Genomic DNA, 25,548 nt, shown 5'->3' with positions numbered 1-25,548 from the left:
TTTGGTTAATTTATTTTTGTTTAATAGGCGTAACATTGATTGGTTGGTTGGTCGTAATATTGAAGCAATTTTGTACCATTTACTTTTCTTTCCTAGCATAATGACAAATATTGAGCTAAAATTGAATTGTTTATCTCCTTTTTTGTAATTTTATAAACAGTTGAAATTTAACAATTACCATTTAAAAAGAAATTAATTATTTCTTTTCTCATAAATGTTTGGTATCCCTCAGGATCAGTTTCATACCTAGCCTAAGCTAAAATTTTCCACTCTGTCAAGTCATTCGATTAGTTGTAATTCAAAGTTCAATAAATTTTCCATCAACAACAACCATAAGTCTAAGTTAAAGTTATTGTTTATTCCCTACTTTTATATATTAATAATAACAAACCCCTATTAAAACGCTTACAAAATTAGGTAGTTCTAGTGTTAAACACCATTTTGGGGTGACCAAAAGGGAAAATTATTGCTCTTTTAACCGGGCGCGTGAATCACTTTGGTCACCGGGGAAGCAAAACCTGTACTTTGCAATGCCAATGTGCAAAAAGGCGCAAGCAATATTTCACCTCTGCCACCAGCGCCACCAGAAGAAGGTTTTACAGTGCATAAATAAAGCATTAAGTTTTCCAACTGAGGTTATATTTAAAGAAAAAGGGTCCACCGGCTATCCTTTTTCTTCCCTCGACACAAGGTGTTTGCCGTGGAAAAATTAAAGGAAAAAATCGAAAAACGCTCCATACTAATTTCAATACTGCACAAAACGCTTCCTTATTACACCTCCTTTCGTACAGCATACATCTTCCTGGGTAGGGCGCGGCACACGAACGGCAATAAAATGGCAAAATTGACAATAATAACGATAGTTTCATTTTTCATATTGCACGATCAAAACCGGCGGTGCAGGTGGGAGAAAAAAAGTAAATCGTGACCCACCCTGCTAAATGATGCATCCCGCGACCGTAGAGAAAGCTTTTCTCAAGTGCAAAATTCGCACGCCATCAATCCTCGCCGGGCCGTCTTTGTCCCCGCTTGTCCCCATACGAGAACGCTCATCGTTTTGTTTGGCTTTGATTTGCCGCAATTTCCTTGTTTTGTTTCTGGTTTTTTGCTTTCCCTCGGGCATCCCGGGGTGCGCGGGGGCCAACTACATGGCCCTTTTTTCCTGTGCGTACTGTGCAATTGTACGGTGGTTTTGCAAATAAAAGCACCACCGACAACATGCACGCGTTGTTTCTTAATTGCACCAGCACCGGGCGTAGCACTGTGCATGTGTTAATTTGTTTGCCTAGTTTGTAGGACTGGGCCGTTTTTCTCTTTTTTCCTCGCAGAACAATTTCCACGTAAGGGGGAAGCGGTCGATCGGTCGATCAAACGCGTGTTTTGCTGTCCCGTTTTTTTTTAGTGTTTTGCTTCATAAAAATTTCTTTGATTGAGTTTCTGGTTTTTTTTTTCCTTTGACCAAGTGGCCATCAAGCCATTATTAGGGCAGACATTTTCTATCCGTCCGCGCCTTCGTTTGCAATTGTTGCTCTAGCACAATAGAGCACAAACAAGACAAATAAGTAAGCACAACTTGCTTTTTTTCTCCACTCTTCACGCTCCTTGTGTGGTGATTTTATCCAAGCCGTGCCGTTGATAACATTCACCGAGGAAGCCCACTTTGACGATCGGCCGACCGCGTCTTCTTGTGATCATAGCACCGCATGTGTGCTCCGGTTAACCCACTTCAACCATCCGCTGCCGGAAGAAACGCATTCCCAAGGTGCGTGAAATAATGTCCGTCGGAACTTGTTGCAAACAAAAAACAAAAAACACAGTAAGACAAAACAAAACCTCCTCCGCCTTTTGAGCACTCGGGACGGAAATGGACCATCCGTGCGATCGGAGCCACGGTGGAAATAGTTGAATAAATAATGTAAAATCGTTTGAACTCTTACAGCTCGCGGCCACAACTGTGTTGTTTCACAAGCGATTAACCGTATTTGAACCTGTTGCAGCGCAAGGCAACAGATTTATGTATAATATATCACAGAAAATCGCACGGCGGGATTAATTTGCGATAGTGCAACAGTTAATTGTTTTGTGTTTTTTTTTTTTGTGTGGTAGAAAATTATTTCTCCATCAATAATTGCGACTTTTCCTGCACAAATGACCTTGTTTTCTTTTCGCTTAACACACCTTACCGCTGAATTTCTTATGCTGGCTGTATTATACCTTCAACTGGTGCTTTGGGTTTGACCCAAACGATGCGAATAATTGTGTTCTGCAACAAGAAGCCAAGCCTTCCAACGTCATCGCAAAACATTTCTTTGCCAGAATAGGGTATTGACTTTCTGGAGCTGGGTGCGGACAATTCATTTCAATCGCATTTCAACCTCCATCACAAATGCCAATAGTTCTCCAGGGGCACATCGGCGGAAGCACAATTGTCCAATGTCCACCAAACTTGGCACCAAAATTGGCCACAAATTCCCCGTGCGACCGTTTGTTTCATTGGGCGAACTTGTAGCATTGCTGCAGCGTACGATTGCAGGTGATTCTGAGAAATGCTACCGAATTCCTTGCGACTCAAAAAAAAACAAGATTCAAGAGAGGACAGAAATTCGCGGAGTTCGACGAATGAAATTCTTCCGAGCTCTGGGTAACTGCACATTGAGGTTCTTGTGAAGAGCATGTCCACTCTGAACTTCAATATTATGTTTGAAGAATTAGCAATTCATATGATGACATAAGCGCAGAATAATTTCAAAGTGACAAGCATCTTAAATACTTTCTTAACGACAAGAATAATAAAATGAGTATCAGCTATAATTATTTGGTCCCTTTTTAAAGCTTACACTCGGTGAACATGGAACATTGAAGGAACACCTACCTGAACTAGGTCGATCGCTGTACCGGGTGCAATACACCCAGGCGGGCCAAACCATCGGACCACCGGAACCGGATCCCGAGCTGCCCGAACCGGAACTGGACCCCGCACTACCACTAGCACCACCGCCACCACCACTCCCGGTCGCACCCGAACTTCCCCCACCGGCACTGGATTCCGCCCCCTTCAGCGAACCCGTCGACGAGAGGGGCGAAATAGGACTCACATCCTCACTGCCAACCGAACCGACCGAACTGACCGAACCAGAACTTGCACGGCTGCTGCTGGTCGTGGTGCTGACAGCCGTACAGAACTGTTTCACCGACGAGAGTGCGCTCGCTATGCTGCCCGGCACGGTTGCGGTACCGGCCAGCAGGGGCGCTAGTGTCGCCGAGGAGGCCGTTTGCTCCGACCCGATGCCACCGCTGAGATCGATTGCCGACGGGCTTTTGCTTGCGGTCTTTCTGCTTCCCGATGGCACATGGTGATGGTGGTGGTGATGGTGCGACTGATGGCCACCCTTCGGTGCAGCACGCTTCAGCAGCAGCGGATCGGTAATACGACGCCCAAAGTCGGCTTTCAGGATATTGTCGATGCTAAACTTAAGGCTTTGGTCGTTCAGTGCCACGGCGATGTTGTTGTTCAGGGCGGCCAGCGCCAGCTGATGCTGTTGGTGTTGCTGATGTAGTTGCTGCTGGTGCTGCTGTTGCTGCTGTTGCTGCTGATGGAGCTGATGCAGACCGTGCAGATGGTTCGGAACCGTAGCCGACGGTGGTGACTGGGAGCTTTCGCGCGACGTACGGAACGCCGTCGGAGACGTTAGCTTCGAGAGGTCACTGTTGAGATTCTGGGTGATCTGCGATATCGCACTCAGGTGGGAATGGATGCCCCGGAAGCTGGCGCCCCCGGCCCCGCCAGCTCCCTCACCCGGCGACGATGCATCCTGTCGGTAGAAATCACCCCGAGTGCCTGCCGGCCGAAAACCCATCCTAGGTTCACCAGGCGTTGGACTTCGCTCGGATTGCAGCCCTCCCAGGGAACTTTTCGCCGGGCTCATCGTAAGACCACGGGCGGCCGCCACTATCTGCATCTGTTGGCGCATCAGCTCCTCGGCGTACAGCTGCGAATTGCGCAGGAACTCCTCGTGCAGCCGGGTCGGACTCGGTCGCATCATCGAGGGCTGCAACCGGGCGGCAAACTCCAGCTCCGATGGGGTGTCCTTCGAGTAGCGGGACGAATCATTGCTCAGCTCATCGGGCGCGTTGAGCAGCGTCGGTGGGGCACGCAAATCATCCGCGATCTCCTGGCCAACGGACAGCTCACTGTCATCGCTGCAGCAACTCATCCGGTCGAGATCTTCCTCCTCGGCCGGGGGTTTTGGGCTATCACCCGCTCGTGTCGCTTCCGGCGATGTGGAGGACGATTTGCGCGACTCGGGCACGGCCGCAAGCCCGAGCAAACCGGCACCGGGCAGCATCAGGCTAGCCTTGGCCAACGCCACACCCGCCTTGAGCGGCAGTGGTATTAGGGGTAAATTATGCGACATTATGGTGGCCATTTTCACACTACCCGGCCGACCGGCACGCACATTACAAACTGTCCCGACGATCAGTTCAACCGTTCTTCTCAGCGTGCGTGTGCTTTGGGTCTTTCTTTAGCGAAGTTCTTCACTCCTTTGCGAACTCTTTCTGAAGTTCTTAACGCGTTTCTTCTCGCTCCGTCGCTACATATTTTATTACGAACTAATCACTTCACTTGTTACATGCACGATTAGCTTCGCTTTGCCTTTTTAAGTATATTTCTCACAGAAAACTCTTAACAGAACACTAGTTCCATTATTGATGCCCATTTGATGCGCACTGCATTAGGGCCACTGCATTGCACGGAATTGCATTTGCCGCAACAAGCCAATTCTCACCTTCCTTCGCGCCCTTTACCGTCCCCCCGAGTACCCCCCCCAAACAAGTCGAAAGCAAAAACAACACACTCACAAAACGCGCTAAGGTGAAAATTAGCTAAACAGCAAAGGAACTCGCCGTACGGCTCCTCGTTAATCGTTTGTCCCGCACTCGTGTTCCGCAACGCCGTCGTTGTTGCGCTTCCGCCTAACAAAACCGAACTAACGGCCCACGCGGGATGGAAACGGAATCCCTTCCGTTCGCAGGGGGTGAAAGACAACGGAAGGGACGGGAGCGGTTCGACTCCTAAGCGAAGGATCGGACCGGAGTAAAGCAGGGACAGAGCTCGCGCGCGGCACCGGTAAGCGCGAAAATCGTACGCGAAAACAGTCGTTCCATCGCGATACACTTGAGCCAACTGAGAAGCAATTCCAATAAGAAATCCCCACGAGCGGGCGAACCGCGGCACAGAGTAGGCGTCGACCGAAAACCCCCGACTGCGTGCCTATTTTTGGCTCGGTCTCTCGCGCACACCACCAGCGCTATGGTTCTCTTTCGCGCGATGTTTTGTTTCGATTGCTCCCGTCGATTAGATTTATTTCGCGCCACTCACGCAAACAGGGCCCTGTACGCATCTCACCAACACCACATCGGCAGGCGGAAGCTGTCTCGAACGGAAAGGAAAAAAAAAGAAACGCAGCACCCGCTGCCGTTGGTAGGAGTGGCATCAACCCCTATTTCGAGGCGGAGCATAAGCATAAATCTAGTTGGAATTATGCTGCATACGGTCGGGCAACATCATCAACACATGCGCAACATAAAGCTGTGTGTGGATTTCCCCCACCCCATCGGTTCAAACGCAGACACACACACACACATACCGATGTTGTACGCATAGCCGATGCGATGATAAAAGCTCGCAATGGAAGGAGAAAAACACCGAAAAACATGTGTACAACGTATACGCGTCGGCGATTTTTATTTCACCGCCTGCTGCTTATGTGTTTATTTCATCGTTTTTGCCTTTTGCTCTTTCGCTTACTCTCTTTCTCGTACAATGCTTTCATGCTTTTATGCTCCCCTCGCGTACCCAACACGCACGAGCAAAGCGCTGGCGCTGCACACTCGAACCCGACAACTGTCTGTTTCGCCGACCAGAAGTCACCCCGGAGGCAGACGAGGCAAAACAGAACCGCAATTAGAGGCATCATGTTTTTTTCGGTGTGCTTTTCCTCCCCATTGGGTCCTTCCACATCCCTCTATCATCACCCCAAAAGCTGACTTTTAAGCTTGTACGGCATGAAGCAGATGGAAAAGGCTTTGGTATATAAGAGTTTTATACTGTAGCCGTTGTGGTGCCGCTGCTCGGCTGTATATTCTCGTTGAGATAAAAATGTCCTGCCGGGTGGATCAATGGGGAGAACCTTTCACAACCTAATGAGCTCTTCCGTCTATTCCTGCCCCACGAAAGCTCCTCAAGCAGGCTCCTAAAAATAAAAACGGAATACATTCAGCCCTGTTTTCGAAGAGCTTTTTTCGTTTACATAGAACTTAAAGCCTACGATGTCAGAATCGAACTAAAACGTTGGGGAAATAAAAATGTTCACTCCATATATTTACTTCCAGCATTATGAGGCATTTATGCTGCCCTGGAACGAAAAGCTACCACTCGAGGAGGGGGGGGAGGGGGGGGGGACTCGTTTCAAATTACCTCTGCTTTGTCTTGTTACTGATTTCGATCGTTTTTGCTGATTGCTGAAATGCCCCGAATGCCGCAATCAAATGCGAGAATGTTGAACGGGCAAAAGCTTTTCGTAAAATCTGGATCTGGTCCGCGTGGATCTATCGTCGGAAAAGGATTGCACTACAGTGCGTCACAAACATTGGTTCATACGGCATTAAAGAGATTTATATTTTGGGTGAAGTGTGAATTTCTGGAAGAATTGATAAGTACACGACTGTTGTAGCTACAGATGAGGTTTTCTTACAGTGCGTCACAAACATTAGTTAACAGTACATAAAAGAGATATGTTTTAAGCTGAAATGTTCTATCAATAATTGTTTTTAATCAGAAAACACCAAGAAATGGAAATTCTTGTAAGAGAATTCTAATTTGAGTGAGATACATCTCAGACACGCGAAAATTCTCAGATTTGGGATTTTTTGGGAAGTCCCACATTCTCCAATATCCAATTGCTAACCGGCCTGGCCGATCTAATGCTAATAAAAAAATGAAAATTAATTGGAATTTTTTTTCTCGAAAAGCTTACACATTTTAGAGTAAGTAAAAATATAATAGAAAACACACACAAAAATGACATTTTTGTAGCATTTACTTTGAAACCCAAGAAGAAACCGATTTCCCATAGGATTTTCGTCACATTTCATCACAAAAATTATTTTTGAATTTAATTACGAAAGAAAATACTTCCATCTAATATTTTGATAATAGTTTTGGAAAATTTCAATACATTACATAATGCAAGATAAAATAAATTTATTGTTGTTGGCTGTACACCTGGAATAATTTCACTTAAAACCAAATGCTCTCATGGCTTATGAATAAATGATGTAAAAATCTTTCTATTTATCGGCACAACAACCTTGTCAGGGTTAGCCCTATCATTTATGGCTTTCTTTGACTTCATTTTACTCGAAACTGTCCATCGCATAGGAGATTGAACTGGGTGGGATTTTGGGACAGTCGCCTCATGTGAAGACAGGTCGCTATTAATACACTACCAGGCCGCTCCAAAACACCTGATAAAAATTACAAATAACTGGGTTATTAACTTTTCGAGCAATTGGAGAAATTCCGCCAAATATTGAGAAAACCCTATGTTTGGGTTATTTGATTCATTGTGCGATATTTGTTAGTGTCGATTTGAGCAATTTGAGATATTCCTTTGGATATCTTAAGCTTCTAGAAAATAACATAATGTCTGTATATCTCTTCTCTTGAACTGAAATTCTTGGGAAGGTTCATCATATTCAAAGATCCAGTTGAGATGGACTATACTCGCAAAACATTAACAACCAGGATATGCTTCAAGAGTAACTCTAATTAAGCTTATATCCACCATCGATAATCAAACACAGGCGAAAAGAAAAACCACCCCATAAAAAAACCAACAAAAACCCCCACCCCAAATGCAGACTTTCCTCCTGCTACCATCTCGATCACGGTCAACAGTCAACTCGTTTTTTTTTCTTTCGCCCAATTCACCACCTCACGGTTTACCTTCGGAAAAGCGCTACGCCTTTGTACGCGGCCGCGTTTCCATTCAGCGTGCCGGAAGGGGTCCAATTTTCCCATTCCGTTTTACCACCGATGGGAACGATGTCGAAGATGATAAAACATGCCCATGATCATGATTACCATCATGTGCAACTATTATTGCAACTCAGTTTGTGGCCGTGTACGATTGCGCGACGCTACAGTGGGCCCTCGCTTCGGGATGCAGTTCCTTTTCATCCCGAGTGCGGCACTAAATTATCGTCCGCGAGTCGGTAACAGCGTCACGACGATAGCGAAACTGATGGAGATGAATCTTTTTGCCCGGATTTATTTTTTTTCCCCTCGCGTGGTGGATTGCTTTCGAGCCCGTTCCGAACTTATCGGATGAAGTTTGATATACAGATAAATGTTAACAGGCGGGATGGAAATCGGTTCGCGTACACTCTGGAGCTGGAGCGAGCGGTCCGATTAAGCAAGGTATTTGCACATTAGCTGGAATGTTAAGTAGCTGAGATAATAAACTACTTCTTGGAGTACTCGCTGGGTGAACTAGGTGAACTAGGGTGAAGTATCGATAAGCAATGCGTAAGATCAATAAGGAAAATAAATTAAAGAAGGTTTCTGATGTACGTTTGCAGGTTGGTAACTGTGTAAGATGCCTCAGTAGCATCATAAACTATAGATCTCTGGGATTTATTGATCCCATAACTATCTCAACAGGTCAGAAGTGCTCTGTCGGGAACGCTCCAATCGATGAGTTTAACGAAGAAAAGGCTCCATTTCTCGCCTTTCATCCCTTTTTCGCAGCCGAGAGAATGCACACGTCCATCAACGTTGATCCTTTATTTGCTTAAATGCAAATCGTACCCTCGACATCACCACAATGTCACATGGAAAATTCCTCGCTATGCAAATCGTACGACTCGCATCCTCGCTTCTAACACCATCACACTGTTTTCGGAATGCGACATCTTCCTTGGAAAAGGGGGTGAAAACAAACTGCAAGTCTCATCTACACTAACCACAGTTCGGCCGCAAACAAGCGTTAAGGTATCGATCATATTGTTCCCATGTAAGGTCACCGTCATTTCGTGCATTCTCCCAAACCACCGAAAACTGCAAACCAAGATCGCAATCTCGGCTGATCTTGCTTTTCCCCCCCCGAGGGGTGAGACGAGCAGCGTACAAACACGATGGTAAAACATTTCTCACCTGACAACCATTTCTGCCTCATTAGACCAAACATGGCCAGCCTTACCATTCGGCTGCACTCGGGAGCCAGTTGGGCGTCAGGGCTCTCGCCGAGGATCACGTCTGTCGTTGCGGATCCCGCCGGTTCCGTGCGCTTGCGAAAAGTGGCAGTAAGAATAATGCCACCAATAGACAGCTTGACGTCTCCGAAACGGAGGCAAATTGAATTAAACCAAAACCAGAAACCATCTCTGCCTTTGGATGGGGTTTTTTTTTTTTGTTGGCTCTCCTTATATCCCCCACACAGAATCCCTCTCCTTCATTTTCCTTTTCTGCTGTAAATAAAGAGGATCAAATATCGCTCCCCTTTCCGAACTCTACAGGGTGGGTGCAAATTTGAGTACGAAAAACACAGAACACCTCCAACAGAAACAATCCTCCAAATGTTCGCGAAACGTGATCCTAAAGTGAAGGAAAAGCGGGGAAAAAGAACGTCACTAAACGAATCATCCCAGCCACCCCTTTTCCATTCCAATTGTCCCCCAAGCGGTACCCATTGTCACCTGGTACTGGAGATCCTCTCAGTGCTTCGATCACTTGGCGCAAGTTTGCTTATTATCGTGCACGGGACGCGCAAACCAATCGACTGCCCCAATCGACATCATGAATTCGATTAACGAATTTTGCATAAAACCCACACCACGCCACTTGTTTCACCCCCCATACTCCCAGTGCATCCCGCGGCTGCACCACCCGGGAGGGGTTATATTCGGAGGATTCGCTTAACGATCGTGTTGCATTGTGTTTTGCATCCGTGCCCGGCGTGATTATGTTTTGCGCTTATTATTTGTTTGCGCTTCATGTCGAATGTGGCATTGTCCGCGTTCACGTTGCTGCCGTCCTTCTGTTACTGTTTCGACCGCGCGGTGCTTAAGCTGTGCCCGCCCTGGGGCCATACATTACACGCGCCAAAAAGGCATCGCGATGCTGTTTTGTTTGCCGTTTTCTCGTGATTCTTAGCCATTTCTGACCGCTACACACCGATTCGTTGTTTGTTCTTTCTTTACGAAATTTATTCACTGTTGTGTTTTGCTGTAGTTTGCTGCTTCTGCCATTTGCTCATACTGGAACTCAAACTGTTGTGGATACACCTCAGTTTGTGGATTATTTTTAAAGTTGCCTTATTTTTATTGCCTAAGTGTTTTGAATTCTATTATTTAAAATCTATAACACGGGAAGATTGATGAATTAAAAAGCAGACGACAAATGACAAAATACTCAAGTCTAAAATAACTTTAAGGAGAGACGTACACTCATAACCTTAAAAAAGAACGATCTTTAGATTTTTATTAGGAAAATCTACCAAAAATATTGGATATGGAGCGTTTCCATACAACATATTCAAAAGTAAACGTAAAAAGGAAAAGTAATTCAAAGTAAACATATTCAACAATACGCCAAAAAATATGTAAAAAAACATCCAAGTAGGCGTAGTTAACGAATATTTTGCGAAACTCAATGGCGTTTCGTCATCGTGGGAAACTCGAGGTTTGCAATAATTATAAATGAGATACTATAGCAAAAAGACACTCGACCAGCCCGACGTCCTAGACACTTCAATAAATTTCTAAAGTTTAAAGGTAAAATCGCGATTTGCCCCATTTTACTGCCAAAATTTGAAAATAATTATCATTCCTTCGTGAAGTTGAAGAGAAGAGGCGTTAAGAATGCCTAACAAAAAACTGTGAAATCAATCGGTACACTGGTTTTCTAGAAAAATTGTGTGGCTTACATGTATGGGTACTGATTTTTAAATGTTCTCTGATATACATAAAACTCTTGGTAATATTTAAATTAGGCCCTTGACTAGTCAGTTTCCGTATCAAATAATTATTTATAGTTTTTTTTTTACTTATTTTACAACTAGTTTTTAGTTTTATACCAAAATTGGCGGTACGACCAAGTCTTCTGACAAGATTTTTGGTGTATTTCTACTCCTCAATACGCCCATCAAAGAGCTGTTACCATGAGTATGTTGCTGTCTGCCAAAATATTTATACGCCTTAAACACATTCCCTTTATACCGAAAATTGCGCCTACCGACAATAGGTTGCTCGCAGCGTTCAGAAACAATAGATCGTTCCGTAGGATGTCCCGGACACGGTGCAAATTGCCGAAAACACCACAGGGAATCGGAAGGTCCTTCCTTTGATCCGTCCCACCGTAGGGCATTGATTTGTGTCGGTGTTTTGACAGCAGCACCTTTCTAATGGTAGGATAAAACGTTTACATTTTCGAAATATGTTGCGATGGAATGGAAAGCTAATCGTCTGGAACCTAGAGAAGGACATTTGGAACTCCAATGCCCATACCTGCCTTGTACGACTCGCTACTCGATCAAGCGTATCATCAAGGTTAAACCGCTTAGAGCTAAAGGCAGTTAATGTTATCCTTAAAAGCCAAACGCATTATGGCATTTGTTGTTTGAAAAGCAACAAAAACATGTACTTTTTTGTTGCATTTTGTAGAATTGCTTCCACAACTCCCGTCTCATGCAGAGTTAGAACAGAAACCACCGGGTTTGCTTGAATATTTTGCACAACTGCAGGGACATCGTTTTAATCGCATTGCAATCATTACTTTCTCTAACCAAAAACACAAAAAATAGAAGATTTTTAAAACCACAAAACAGTTGCCAACAACCATCCGCTCCAATAAAAATAAGATGAGTAGAATAGTCTAAAACAGAGGAGCCACCAGGGTGTCCTGGGAAAAGTCCTCAAAAAAAAAAGTTTGTGGCATTTTTACCTGCTCACGGAATCAGTTGTTTTGCGCCCTTAGCCCTTGCACAACAGCGCACCTAGCCGGTGGATTTGGTATTTGATTTATGTTACCATTTGTCAGCAAACACGCAAACCACAACAACAGGCGCTACCATTGCCGGAGTCAGCCACGTTCCAAGGCGCATCACCATTTTGCTGCAGTTTCTAACATTTGCTACCCAGTTTAGCTTGCTTCGGTGTGTCCCATACCCAAAATGCTGGCCAGTTTTTTGTATGACCAATGGCAAAGGTATTTTGTGCTGCAGCGCAAAGGTGCAATATACTATCGGTTTGTTGGCCACCGGAATGAGCACGATTTGCACAAAGGGTTTAAATAAATATTTGCATAGCATTGCAACTCAGCAGTGCTATTTTGTTGGAAACTACCGGAGGAGTTTGTGTTTGGATATGCTTTTTTAGAAGCAGGTTGTAGGATTCAAGTGTATATTATTAATTATTAGAACTATTACAATCTATTATGGTTTCTGTCCTTAAATTCTGAGTAGAAGTTGTTTGAAGTTCGGCAAGAAATACATGATTCGGCAAGCGATCTGCTCATGTGCTCACACAAAGTAAAGCGCATTTGTTACTGCTGGGACTCTAAACTGGGAGATCTACCTCAAGAAGAGTCTACAGATGCATCTGCTTCCTCCCTAGGAGCAAAACGAGAGTCCTACCAACTGCTGGCCTGATCTAATATCGTGCCACTATTCATTTTTTTCTGAATTGTTTTCAAGCCAACGGGATCTCTCTCGCTCCTGAAGACTGAAGATTAATGACCTATGAATAATACTAGGTTATTATGAAACAGGCACTAAGGAAGCATCCCAAAGAGGTCAAATCTTATGCAGACACTAAGAAAAAAGTGAGTCAAATATGCAGATTTCAGCGTGTGGTGAGAACGTACGGCTATGGTATTGAAGTTAAATGAAATGAATATGCCAAAACCATCCTAATAGCTGATATGTTACTGTCTGAAAGTTTGAAAAGGATCGAATAACTAAATAAGTTTCTTCAACGTTTCCTCCGTGATGTAATTGGATGTGGGAAACCCTTTAATTAAATATTTCAAAGCTTCACCAATTAACAAAAAAGAGCAATTATTATATGTATTAATATCAAAACATTATGACAATAAGATAAGTTAATTAAGAAAAATGTTGTAGTACACTTCTCGTCCTCCGTCTTACTAACAATCGGCCATTTTGATCTTAATTTCCAACCCAATCCCACCGCAAAGGCCACTCGCTGGCGTGAGAAAACTCTATCGATGCACAATAAAATAAACTTATTCGTCCATCCTCGCGGCGGGAAGCCTTCCTGCGGGAGCTTCCACACAATCGGCAGGCGGTGAATGGACACTTCCCGCACGATCGAATTATTCCCGTAAACGGACCAATCGGCAAATCATCAGACGAAGCAAATCAATCTCAGTTTGCCACCCACTTTCCAACCTACTGGGAACCCGTCTAATTAATGCCTTATTTCAATTGAACGCCGTCCCGTCCCGACCCACCACCGGGGCAACACATTTGCATAATCTCGTTTCGATCGGTTAACAAACCAACAACAAAAAGAGCATCATTGGACACCTTTTGCGTCGTACGCACTGGGATGGAGCGAAAAAAAAAGGAGGGAATCAACTGCAAGCCCCGGCCGCCACTTATTGCGCACGGATGCGGCGCCAAAAGCGGCCACTCAATCGAACGAACGAGCACCATCATTACACGTCCGCTGCGGTCACGTTCGGCAAAGTGTGAAGTAGCGAAAATCTTTTCCCCCTTTCCGCTCCCATTCCAGTCCCAGGAACACATCCGGAAGCATCTCGGGCTTTAAGTAGCGGCCGACCAGCAGCACATGTACAAAGTCGGAGCAGAATACCGAACGATCGGACATGTAATGAGATTTACCTCACTGCCGCACCTAGAACACTTCCTGCCGCGGTTTCCACGAGCGACAGTAAATAGGAAATTAACTTCTTCACGATCAAGTCCGACCGGTGTGGACCGCTCCCATCGACACTTTGGAGTATGGTGTGCGCGTGTGTAGCTCCAAAGCAACTCCAACAAATGATGCTGGAAGAGATGCAGAGAAAGAGAGTTGTTTTTGTTAGAAAAATAACAAGTATCTATGTGTGTGTGTGTGTGGTTTTTTTTTTTTATTTCGCCATCTCACCTTTGTCGGTTGGAGTCCCAGCCCTAGCCGCGCACGAAACATAATTGATCTTCATCTACGCGCGGATCCGCGCTGGAAAATGGATGCCGCGAACGCCAACAATTCTTCCACGTCGTTGAGCATCTGTCGCGCAAAGCAGGCGGTGATTTGATGCTGTTGCGGTTTGGTGAACGCCGGCTTGCTACGACGGCGGCTCGTTGATGCTTTGATGCATCGAAGCTGTACGTCTTGAGGCCTTTTTTATTTGCCTAAGTAGGTTTTATCCTTTTTTTAAAAATAAATTCTTATCTGAAGTCATGATATTTGAATTCTGGTTTGCATCGAGTAGAACGCAACGGGGTTATATTCACACCAACATCACTATTCCTGCAAATCTCCTGCATCTCTCGGGATAATTTGCGTCGGTACCACATATGGACATTCAACACCGTAAATTTAACCTTTTACACAAAAACGTTAAAAGAATTTCTTCAGAAAAAAATCGTAGAAGCGATAAGACGGAATGTCACTAGTAAGTGACAGTTATGCGATCAAAAATTCCTCAATCTTTCGACATGTGTTCATTAGCGTAATCTTCCGGTGGAATTTGTGTTCCGCTATTGCAACAGGTTGTCTCCGCCGTTGATCGACGAATTGTCTCAATCAAAAGGTCCGTAGCAGTCTGTTGTCCTTTTAATGTCGCTTATGAAACGACAAACCCTCTATATTCGTAACTCTCCCCGTAAACGGTTCGATTAAGCCCGGAGAATCACGGCACTATCATTAATGTCACTCATTGCTACCAACGGAACTGCTGCAGCCGCTCGGACTGACCGCAGTCGATCGGTGGTAACATGTTTATGATTGATTTATGTTTCGGGTAGCAAAGCGGAACGAGAAAATAGAGCAACCCATGCCGGGATGTAGTGCCGATCGGGATCCCGTTCCAAACCTCAAACCGTCCACCTTTGTGGTTGCTAATGATCTTTGCTGGCTGCTGGTGATGCTGAAAGGGCAAAGGAAGGCAAACGGTTGGGCATGATTAAAAATTACTACCGAATCATACCCACCACCGCGTCCACTACTTCCGGCACAGAGATTCGGGACATTTGCGACATCTGGCAGCGGCGGCATGTCACGGTTCCTAAATCAGGTGCTAAACGGCTGTGGATGAAACGAGATGTCCCTAAGGATGGCGCCATTAGTGGAGCGCGGAATTTCAGATCGAGCGACCCACATCGACAGCCTGTGATCGTAAAAAGAGACCGCAATGAACGTGCAATTGACGGTAAACGAAGCATTTAACGATAAATTGTGTGGTTGGGGATAAGATCGAGATTCTTTTGAGGTTTGGTGAAATAAAAAAACTCCACCAGAACATCAATTACGAATATCTTGTTACACCTGCAGATGAGTGGTTGCATAAATTAGTTTCTCTTTTCTTTTTGAGGAGTCAACGCCATGTAAATTGACCGAAACCACTGGATTGAGAAATATTTAACACGGGTTATTAAATATTAATGAAAAAGAGGTAATCTTAACCTTCACTTTATTCTGTCGTTTTTCTAGCAAATATTAACAGTGTATCACGAAATACTTCTCAATGTTTTGTAGATGAGCTAAAGCATTATTTGCAAATACGAAATAAATATGTCGCTAAAATAGATTGCGACTGAATAACGCAACTGGTTTGAAATTACCAAGTCTCAACATGCTCCTCCATTCCTCCTGAGCTGAGGATTTAATTAAAATTTCACTTTGTTATTGATCAATTATGACAAAATTTTGAACCAAGTGGAAATATTGGTCTCATTTATAAAATATAGCATATTAAGTCCAAATGATTTTTTTTATATATCCCATGAATTCTCAGGATATTAACGAGATGTACACGCCAAGAGTTGAATACTTTTCAGAATACAGTATTGTTAAGGAGTTTTCAAGTCATTTACGCTACATAGAAAATATGTTTTTGGTAAGATATTGTCTGAATCGTTAATAACCTGCAATTTGGTGTTAATTTAAGCTAATTAAAGCATTCACATCAATTCTCCAATGAAGCACAGTGTCTTCTTCCTCCATTGCATTGTATAGATGGACTATCATTAGTTCGGATTTGCAATTAGTGAAAACAGGTGTGATATCATTATATGCCGGAGGAATAAAAGATCGCGATTGCGTCGATGAGGTCTATTGAGGTTTGGGTAGAATTGGATAAGCAGTAGGCTGTGTATAATATGATCGAAAGTAGACGACGATCTACTTGTTTTTTGTATTTTTAAAGAGAAGAGTTTGTTCGAATAAAATTCCTTGCTAAATGCAGATTTTAAACCAACTCTTCGGTTCAGCTCACCTCCTTGCACAATAAGACGCTCGTACAGTATAAAGACGACACACATGGTTCATATCCAACCAGTAGCAGCCTATCCAAACACCACACAAGAAAGCAACAAAACATTCCTCATTAGTGTTTAGTAATGTGTGGCGAGAGCGTCTTTCTTTAATTACCGACAATTCCGACAATTTACACTTCCCTTCGCATGCAAATGTGATAATGATGGTCGAGCAGCACAATAAAGCAAATCCGTTCCACAGCGCCCTTGCCGATCAAGCACTTTATTAACGAACCAGCAGCTTCGCACGAAATCGTTGACCGGGGGGGATTTTTGTTCCCTGCTTTTGCAACATTACATGCCGGATACCTCATTATTGCTACAGCAGCAGCACACGCTTTTCCATACCCATCTGTTCCCGCACCCGAATGATCCCATTTTCGGTGTAACTTTTTAGTCTCGTCCTTCCTTCCTTCCCAACCTTCTGGTGCCACCACGGAACCAATAATGAGGCTTACATTAATAAGTTCCAATCGACAACTGCTACACGAAGATCCATCCTGCACCCACCGTTTGGCGAGCTGAGGGAGGGAGGGGGGGGGGGGGGGGATGTTCGACCACCACCCTGTACCGGGTCAAAAGGAATCGTAACACGCCGACACGATTCGGGCGCGAAAAAACATGCACACCATGTCACCGTTCGGGAACGCACGACTATGTTGTTGCTTCCTGGTGGTGTAGTGCCACCCCCACCCCCCCTTTTCGAACCCTGAACGAAGCCTCGCAGCCTACAATTGGGTCCGATGTTATCATTAGCATTTAAGGCAATCAACGCCAACATAATTGGACGACAATTTGGATTCGCGATCGCGCGGTTCGTACGCTGGTGGAAAACGTTTGGCGGTGGATGGTGGGCATCACGCATATCAGCATCCTAAATAGGGTGTCACACGTTAATGCCACATGAAAATGGTGCGATGTCAACGGTCATTAAATGTATGCGCTACGAGGGAAATATGAGTCACGTTTGTTAGTGACTTCGTTCCACTACGGCTGAACGGTAGTCTAAAAAGAAGATCATTGTACCTAGACACAGCGAGAAAGTAGAAAGAGCTTATAAACCTTTTAAAACAATCAAATTAATATAAAAAACAGTTTCACTTAATTTGCTACCATGAAACAAAAAAAAACAAACGCAACATATCGTACAAAACCACACATCAGTTCCACCCATTGCAACGATTGAAGCAGTTAACAAACAAAATAAGATCCACCGTTCCACCATAATTACACTTTCTATCCAATCGTGTACCTTTACCGCGCTGTACGTTCAACCTGCAATTGTCTAGACGTACTTTAATTTCCTAATAATAGTACACTGGTATTAACTTCGGCCACTAGCTTCCTGCTCCACAGACTGGAAGTTCCCCAAGTTCCAGCATCAATGAAGCAATTTTTCCCGTTTGTATTCCGTACCGCATTTGACAAGCGGGTTCCCTATAAAGCTATTACTGTCCACCCCTCACGCATCGAGGCCCAACAATTACGCCTGCATGGCACAACCCATCCCAAAACAACGCCCTCACCGGGCCGGAGCCTCTGTGTGTTGTCCGATCTCCGATAGACCATTTAAATTTTATGTTTCCCATTCCGTGCGTGAAACCATTGCCGAATGGCCGTGTGTTGCACCGTCCCAACCGCCGGTACGCCGGTGTCTAAGGGCCATTCGGCCATTTGTGGTCGATATATTAAATAAACTCCCGATGTTCCAGGTCGGGAAACTCCGGGAGCTTATGCGATATTAAATAATAAAACTCCCTAACGGTTGTGTCGATTGTCCTCCGAACGGGGGAAAGGGTCGTCAGACACCCTTCCTCGATAAAGAAGATGTGCCCATCGCCACGAAGTTCTTGTGTCCCTGAGAGGAAACGCGATAAATAGATGGTTACAGCAATTGCGGGATGGTCAGTTGGAATATTATTCCCCCTTTGGTACCCCTTTATGGGAGATATAGCTGCAGACCCCTTTGCGGGACCACGGACCACCACGGAACGACCAATTGAAGTATGAGGGTAATTCCGGTAGACACCTCCTCGTTTTTCCGTACGCAATTGTTTCGACCGGCTAATGAGGTGTGTTGCGCCATGTGAGAACTCCTGCGATGGGGTGTGGTACGATAGGGAGAGTTGTTGGCCTAAGTATCATCATTATTATACAGGCGCCATGACATAGGTTTGACAGGTAGGTTTTTAAAGTGGGAAATATGAAGGTATCGAATGACTTCATACTATTGCTGCTATATAAAGAGTATAACACAAATTCATTCTATTACAGGGTTTTCCCGCCCTTTTGTCCACTCTTTAAAAGTGTTATTTAAAACAATTGCTTTGAATGTTATCAATTATTCAAGTACAATGCTACTCCTTTCCATTTCCAACTTCAATTACTATTTACGATGTCCCACTGTACCCTTTTTCGGGATCAATTTGCAGTTTATTTTTTTATTACAAAAAAAAATAAATCAAATTGAATCATAACTATCGTCCGCCCTGAGTAGAATTGGCAGAGCGGGTCGTAGTCCAAAACGAAGTCCCAAGAAACTCGCCGAAATTAGTTTCCATTTTGAGAGCAAAATAAAATGTACCTAAATTACGTCAACCAATTCGGGGTGGGTGTAGATTTTTTAGAGTTGTCCTCCTCCTGCCATCCTCGAGTCACATTAAAACCCGTAAATTTACGCTCTCTGTCGCCATCTTGAGAATTTTATAATCGTTTACCTTCTTCTTTTTTTGTGGGGCGTTTTATTTTTTTTTTTTGTTGCAAAGACTCGTCCTTTTTGGCATTCTTTCCGACGATGTGTTTGTTTTGTTGTGCAAATGTCTACCTTACCTTCCGGTTTCCCGGTTACTTTTAATTATTGCACCGTGTCACGGGCATTCTTCGCATAATTTTGCCGGACACTTCTAGCAGGCAGCCCAGGCGCAAAGGGATTCTTCCCATTTTTGGCATCCAAGATTATCCTCGCCGCCCGACGGTTCCATCTTTCTGACGGTGGTTCGAGTTTTCATGACCAACGCCAAACGGGGGATTCACGTACCAGGCCTACGAAACACATTCTGTGCGCCGGTGTCCGGGGTAGTGGATGGGGTTTTTTTTATTTTTTCGTTATTATTCGCCCGTTTCGTTTAGTTCTCGCTTTCGCACCATTCACTCCGCACCACTGACTAATCAAATAAAATTTAATTAATTGCACAACTTTACGAGGGTGTCACAGGCGAGTTGCAGAATGGAACGAAATGAGTCAACTCTGCAGTGAGATAAAGAGAAATAAATTGAAGAATGAAGTATGTAAAATGAGAGTTTTTGTTTTACTTTCTTCTTCTAAGTATGTAGAGGTTGATTATAAAATGGAACTATGTTTGTAGTCGAGCTAGATAATCAACAAAAATTTAAACAAACCTAATTTTTTAAGACATTTTATACTAATTAGACAACACAGGAATGAACGTATGCAATTCTTAACTTGAACGCTCATTAGTAAACTCATTAGCAATAGAAAAGAAAACCCCCATTATCGCACTAAATTACTCACCGCTTCCAAAGACATCATAGAATCAGCAAACATAAGATAGAGCTGCGTAATCAATGTCACACACCTATCCAACAAAGAGTACTCAAAGCAAACTGCAAATATTTAACAAAAAAACAAACACACAACAATTTAAAACCCTCAAAGATCTCAACAGAGAAGGGCAAAAAAAACCCAACCCCAACGGAAAAAAGATGCACACCATTAGTGAACATTTTTCACACCATCGTTCATATGGAAATGGAATGTTGCCCTCGGTGGTGGAAAACCTTTTTTTTCCACGTGACACTTTTCTCACTTCTCGCTGGTTGCAATTGATCGCATTAGCCATGCTTTTCGTCACGTGGCGGCTTTATAGCAACAGTAGTTTTTTGTTGTTGTTATTGACTCCATTTTCCCTAAAACTAAAGCGTTCTTGTCATCACTTTTGGATGGAAATGGTTTTTTTTTTGTTATTTTTATTACAAAAAACTACTTTAAATGTTTTCTTTTATGATATAAATAAGCCTGTGATGAGTTATAAAAAGCTTTTTTATAAATTTATCTGAACAAAAGTTTACTTAACGTTAGCTAAATTAAATATTTCATAAAAGAATTGATTGGTGTAATTTTTCTTCAACTAGTAAAAATAGCACTTGGGGCTCAACTTTTTTTTCTTGCTCAACCCTCTCGTCCTTTCACACCTCGCCAGATTAGAATTTCCCTTCCAAAACCCACTTTGCGATACACGCGCACATATACAAATTCGGAGCGAAACTAATTTGTCCCCGATCAGGCAGAAAAATTAAAAAATTCTTCCACGCCAACCAAAAAAAAAACACGATAGAAATTATTTTGAACAGCAATCAACACGGGAAGATGCCCCTGCTTTTAAAATTTATTTAAAAGAATTGAACAAAAAAATGGACTTAAAATTGTGTTAGTAAATAACACTTCTAAAGCAAACACTAAAGGTACAATTAAAACCAAACAATCTTCCAATCAATAACACAGCACAAAAAAAAACAACAACATTCCCTTTCCGTATTCAATTCCTAACCATTCGAGGCGAAAGAGAGTGAGAGAGAGAGACAAAAAAAGGCACCAAACTTTTATTGAAAACCCGTGTTAAATGACGCAGAACGATAGAATTAAACGATCAAATTCTTTATCAAACTTTGATTAACATTTGCCGCCAAACGGTGTGCAATCGTCTTGCTCGTCCCACACGTACCGAAAAAAAAGTGCAATAAGTGAAGAGGGAAGCAAACTCAAAAAAAAAAGTGTGTGACGAAACCTACCGTAACTGGAGAAGAAGGAAAATTCATCCATTCCTCCGGTTGCTGAGATTGATTGCTTCGATTCGGTTGCCGCTGGCTATACAAAACACCTTCCGCATGTATCTTCCACGGTTGCTCGATGCAGCACGACGTACCAAAGGCATCCTCCCCACCGTAGTAGCCCCACACCGGAAGCCGTAGTAACGATCCGATTGATGAATAGGATGACATTTTTCTTCAAACAATTTTCGGTCCGGATTCGAATTTCCCGCCCCCTGCAAGCTCTCTATTTCTGTCAACGTTGTAAAATATGTGAACTTCAACAGTCGTCTTTTCGCACCTTATTTTTCTTGCTCTGGTCTGAGTGGGTGGGGGTCCTCCTTCAAGTAACAATTGATGGGCAACTCATTTTCACCTTTCCAATAACGCTATCGGGACATAAAATTGAAGCAAGTGTGGGAAGTCTTCTATGTTCCAATCTTTTGAATTGTAATCGACAAACATTTTTATGTTACTGTTGTGTCAGGTTACTCTCACGAGCAGCGACCTAGTTTAGGATTGTCATTGATGTTCTACTTGTTTTGTTGCAACCTCGAGAGGTTTCTGGTTCGCCATTTCTGGCTTTCTTTGACTTAATTTACCCGCAGCTAGATAAGTACGTCCTGCGTACAGAGCACGTTATGGCGGAAATATCAACGGCATTACTCCATCGTAGTTTAGATCTACCACGTCTTCTCTGTCTATGTAGAAGACCTTAAAGGACTTTACAAAATGGGTCCTCCGTTGGTCATTCTAATGACATTGCAAGTCCACCGTACTCTGACGAGTACGGACAGACAATTCATTGTATGATAGTGGGTTCATCTTACAAGTCAAAGAGATCCTCAATTTATACGAAGAAATTCCAAAAATCCTTCTGAGTATCTTGCTCTCCAATGCGGCTATGATGTTTTCGTTAAATTTGAACAACTTGTACAAGCCGTATGTGAATACTGGAACTACATGGGTCCCAACTATGACCGTTACAACCCTCCGTTATTCTCCGACCCAATGTTTTGTCGAGATCTGTAAGATCCTGTGGTGAACATCAGTTACGAAGGAGAGCCTTGAACATACCATGCATGTGTCAACAGTACGTGCAAGATCTGAATTGACTTATAGAACATGATCCCAGAAGTGTCCATCTCCGAGTCACGGATGGTCCTCTCTAGCACGTGGTTGAAGAGTAGGCCATCTACACCACCTCCGTAGAACAGACTGGGCGTAAGTAGGTTGGAACGTATAGGTACAGTGTAGAGATGAGGCTGGGAACATCGATATGGATCATGGAGCACGATCGAGGAGGTGAAAAGGGCTTGGACATTGGAGCGTCTTGTTTCAAGAGTTTCGAGAGCCCCAATACTTGTCAACGGATTGGACAGGAAGGGAGGGAGTTGGTGACCTGATCTTCCAAAGATCTTCCGGAGTGCGCAACGCAGTTGTTAAGATCAGGTTGGGAGAATAAGGCGACTACACAACACTAGAAAACACTAACATAGATCTTACAAGGCTACAATACAGAGTCCTCTGTCACAAGGGAACTGAGTAGTCACGATAAGGCATTGAACTCAATTGATCAATCGATTTCGTTAAAGGTACGGGACTGCTCTTTATTTTCACTGCCTTTGTAACACACAAACTACAACCAAAATGCCTACTGAAGGATGATTCCTCTTGAGATAGAGCTCGGTAGCTCTATGACCTCGTATGAAATAAAATACACTTGCTCACTTCATCTATGTGAGCTGTTTAACACAACGCTTGGTGTCACTAGGAACAGAGTATAACGTCGCAAAGATGGTAAAATGAAATTGTTTAAAACCCTATCAACTTAACGAACTAGTTAATCGCTTTGAGGTAGTCGGAACTCCTAATTCCACCTACTTATTGCACGCTACAGGCTGGCTTTTTACGGTGCAGCTCAAACTTTTGCACCACCACCAGCGACCGTTCGTTGAAATCGACCAGATTGAACCCATCGCACTGGTCATCAATGCCGACGCGCACCTCACCGGCCGGCACCAGTGCGTTACCGGTCCGCCGGTTCGTAATCTTATACCACACATCCTCACCCCGCTTGATAACCTCCACCGTCCACCGGTCCGGTGGCGTCGTCTCGACGTAACAGAACGCACCCTCCACGTCGGTGAGAAACAGGCCAGTCTGCGTGTTCTTGATCGCGAAACTCTTGCCCCGATCGTCCGTCTGGAGCTCGTGTTTGGCCGCTTTGCTGCACGTTTCGATCCAAACGGCCGGCTTGCACTTCAGCTCACCGATCCGCTCGGACTTTGGCTTCGGTGCCATGAACTGTGCGCCGGCAATGTTAACGTAGCCCCAGGTGATTGCGTACACACCCTCCGGTAGCTTTAGCTTCAGCTTACGCATCTCACCGACGTGCTTGGCGCGCACAAAGTCCGTATAGCGCATCACCTTCCGGATGCGGTGGGCCAGCACGGTTGCGCCGACCCTTAGCCGGCCCGTGTCCATGTTCATCCGCCGGTACAGCACCTGACAGGCGATGATTTGGTGATCGATGCAGGGCAAATGTTCCAGAAAGTCGCACACGTGCGGCAACCCGTCGGAGCAGTCGGCGTACGCTTCGTCGACGAGACGCTTCAACAGTTCGCTCGATATCTGGTCAAACAGCGCGGCGAGATTGTGCCGATCGTCATCGGCCATCGGCTGGGCGATAGCGGACGCAACGTCGCGCACCACGTACTCGAGCGAATGCTTCAGGTTCACCACCCGCTGGAGCGATTCTTCCAGGTCCAGAAAATCGGCCCCGCTGGTAAACACCTCATCCACCAGACTGTACACCAGCAGCGTACAGCCCGTCCTCGGTATGCAGGGCACCAGTGCGTCTAGATAGCGCAACAGCTCCTCTGTCCCCACCAGCAGCGTCTGCACCCGCTGTTCCGTGTGCTCCGTCCGGGTCTGGTAGTAGCGGCGCAGGAAGCGCACTATCTCCAGAACGTGCCCGAGCTCCTCCTCGCACAGCCTGTGCACCACACCGGAAAGAATCTCGCGCGGTCCACCATTCTCGCCGCTCCGTGTCAGCTCCTCGAACAGGGCGACCGCCTGTTCTGCATCCAGCAGCACATTCCGAGCCAACGTATCCACCATCGCTTGGCAACGCGCACAACCACACTGTCATCGTAACGTCGATGAAGCTTAAATCGGGCGACACCGTCGTAAAATGCACACGGGCAGGTTTGTGGCAGGTATCTGATAATGGTTTCCGATCCCGATTTCACGCAACGCATTATGATGCGTTCCCCGTTCGGGTTTTTGCGGTGTCGCAGGCAGTGCGCAGATAAGATTACGTCCCCACGTAAACGCGGTTAACCTGCGTTCCTGTAGATGAAAGTGAGGATAGGAGGGTCCCGCCACTGCCGTTGTTATACGCGGGCTGGATAAGATATCGTTTTTGTTTTTTCTTCCGTCCACAGCGTTGATTCATCCGTTCCAACTCGAAACGTACACAAAGTGTATCGAACGATCATCATTACCCCGTCTTGCGCTGCACGGTGTGGCCTAAAATAGAGAAGTAAATGTGTAATTAGTATGGGAACTGCATGTATTCAATTGCTATTCTTGCATTCTTACCCATTCACCTTCAATTTTCTTTTAATGTGTCCGATAGTTGTGTTTTTGTGTACAAAAATAACTTACACAGGGTATTCAAATTGTGTTGTTGGAACCACTTTTGAACTCTTTTCAAGCTGAGGTGGAACATGTAGTGGTAGATGTGAAGTCTGTCTGTCTTCCGTGAGCTTTTGCCAGCTAAAATCGATTCTGTTTCCTAACATTCCTAATTTACAGGGTTTTCGCCGGTGTCAAGTAGAGTTTTTGGAATCTTTTTTCAAGTTGAACTAGAATGCGTCGCAGCCTACTTATGTCGACTCTCCTCATAACTTTCTCAACAAAAAAAAATGAAAATTGCAAATGTGTTAACAGAAACATCTTTGTCCCGAATATATTTCAACTTACAAGAGATCAAGAACGTAGACAGAACTCCGGATTTAGTGCACCAAAGTCCAGATCAGTGTGAAAAGCGTCCATAAATGGCTCTCATTTTTTCACTTGCACTCGAAAAGTATGTATAATTGGAGTTCTATTTCGGGATTCTTTGCAAGCTTTCATATCATTGAGAGAG

General features: G+C 44.4%; 1 protein-coding gene across 1 annotated transcript in view; it reads right to left on the bottom strand.

The window, feature by feature from the left end:
• The window catches only part of LOC128711862 (homeobox protein invected), a 62,476-nt gene extending 58,049 nt beyond the window's left edge, over nt 1–4,427 (bottom strand). The window contains exon 1 of the mRNA XM_053806749.1: nt 2,867–4,427. Coding sequence (XP_053662724.1) covers nt 2,867–4,427 — 1,561 coding nt within the window. The remainder of the gene's footprint in view (nt 1–2,866) is intronic.
• Between the last annotated feature and the right edge of the window lie 21,121 nt (nt 4,428–25,548).

The sequence above is a fragment of the Anopheles marshallii genome, chromosome 3, assembly GCF_943734725.1.
Source record: "Anopheles marshallii chromosome 3, idAnoMarsDA_429_01, whole genome shotgun sequence".
Taxonomy (NCBI): domain Eukaryota; kingdom Metazoa; phylum Arthropoda; class Insecta; order Diptera; family Culicidae; genus Anopheles; species Anopheles marshallii.
The sequence above is the reverse complement of the archived record's forward strand: the minus strand, read 5'-3'. Positions and strand labels throughout refer to the sequence as shown.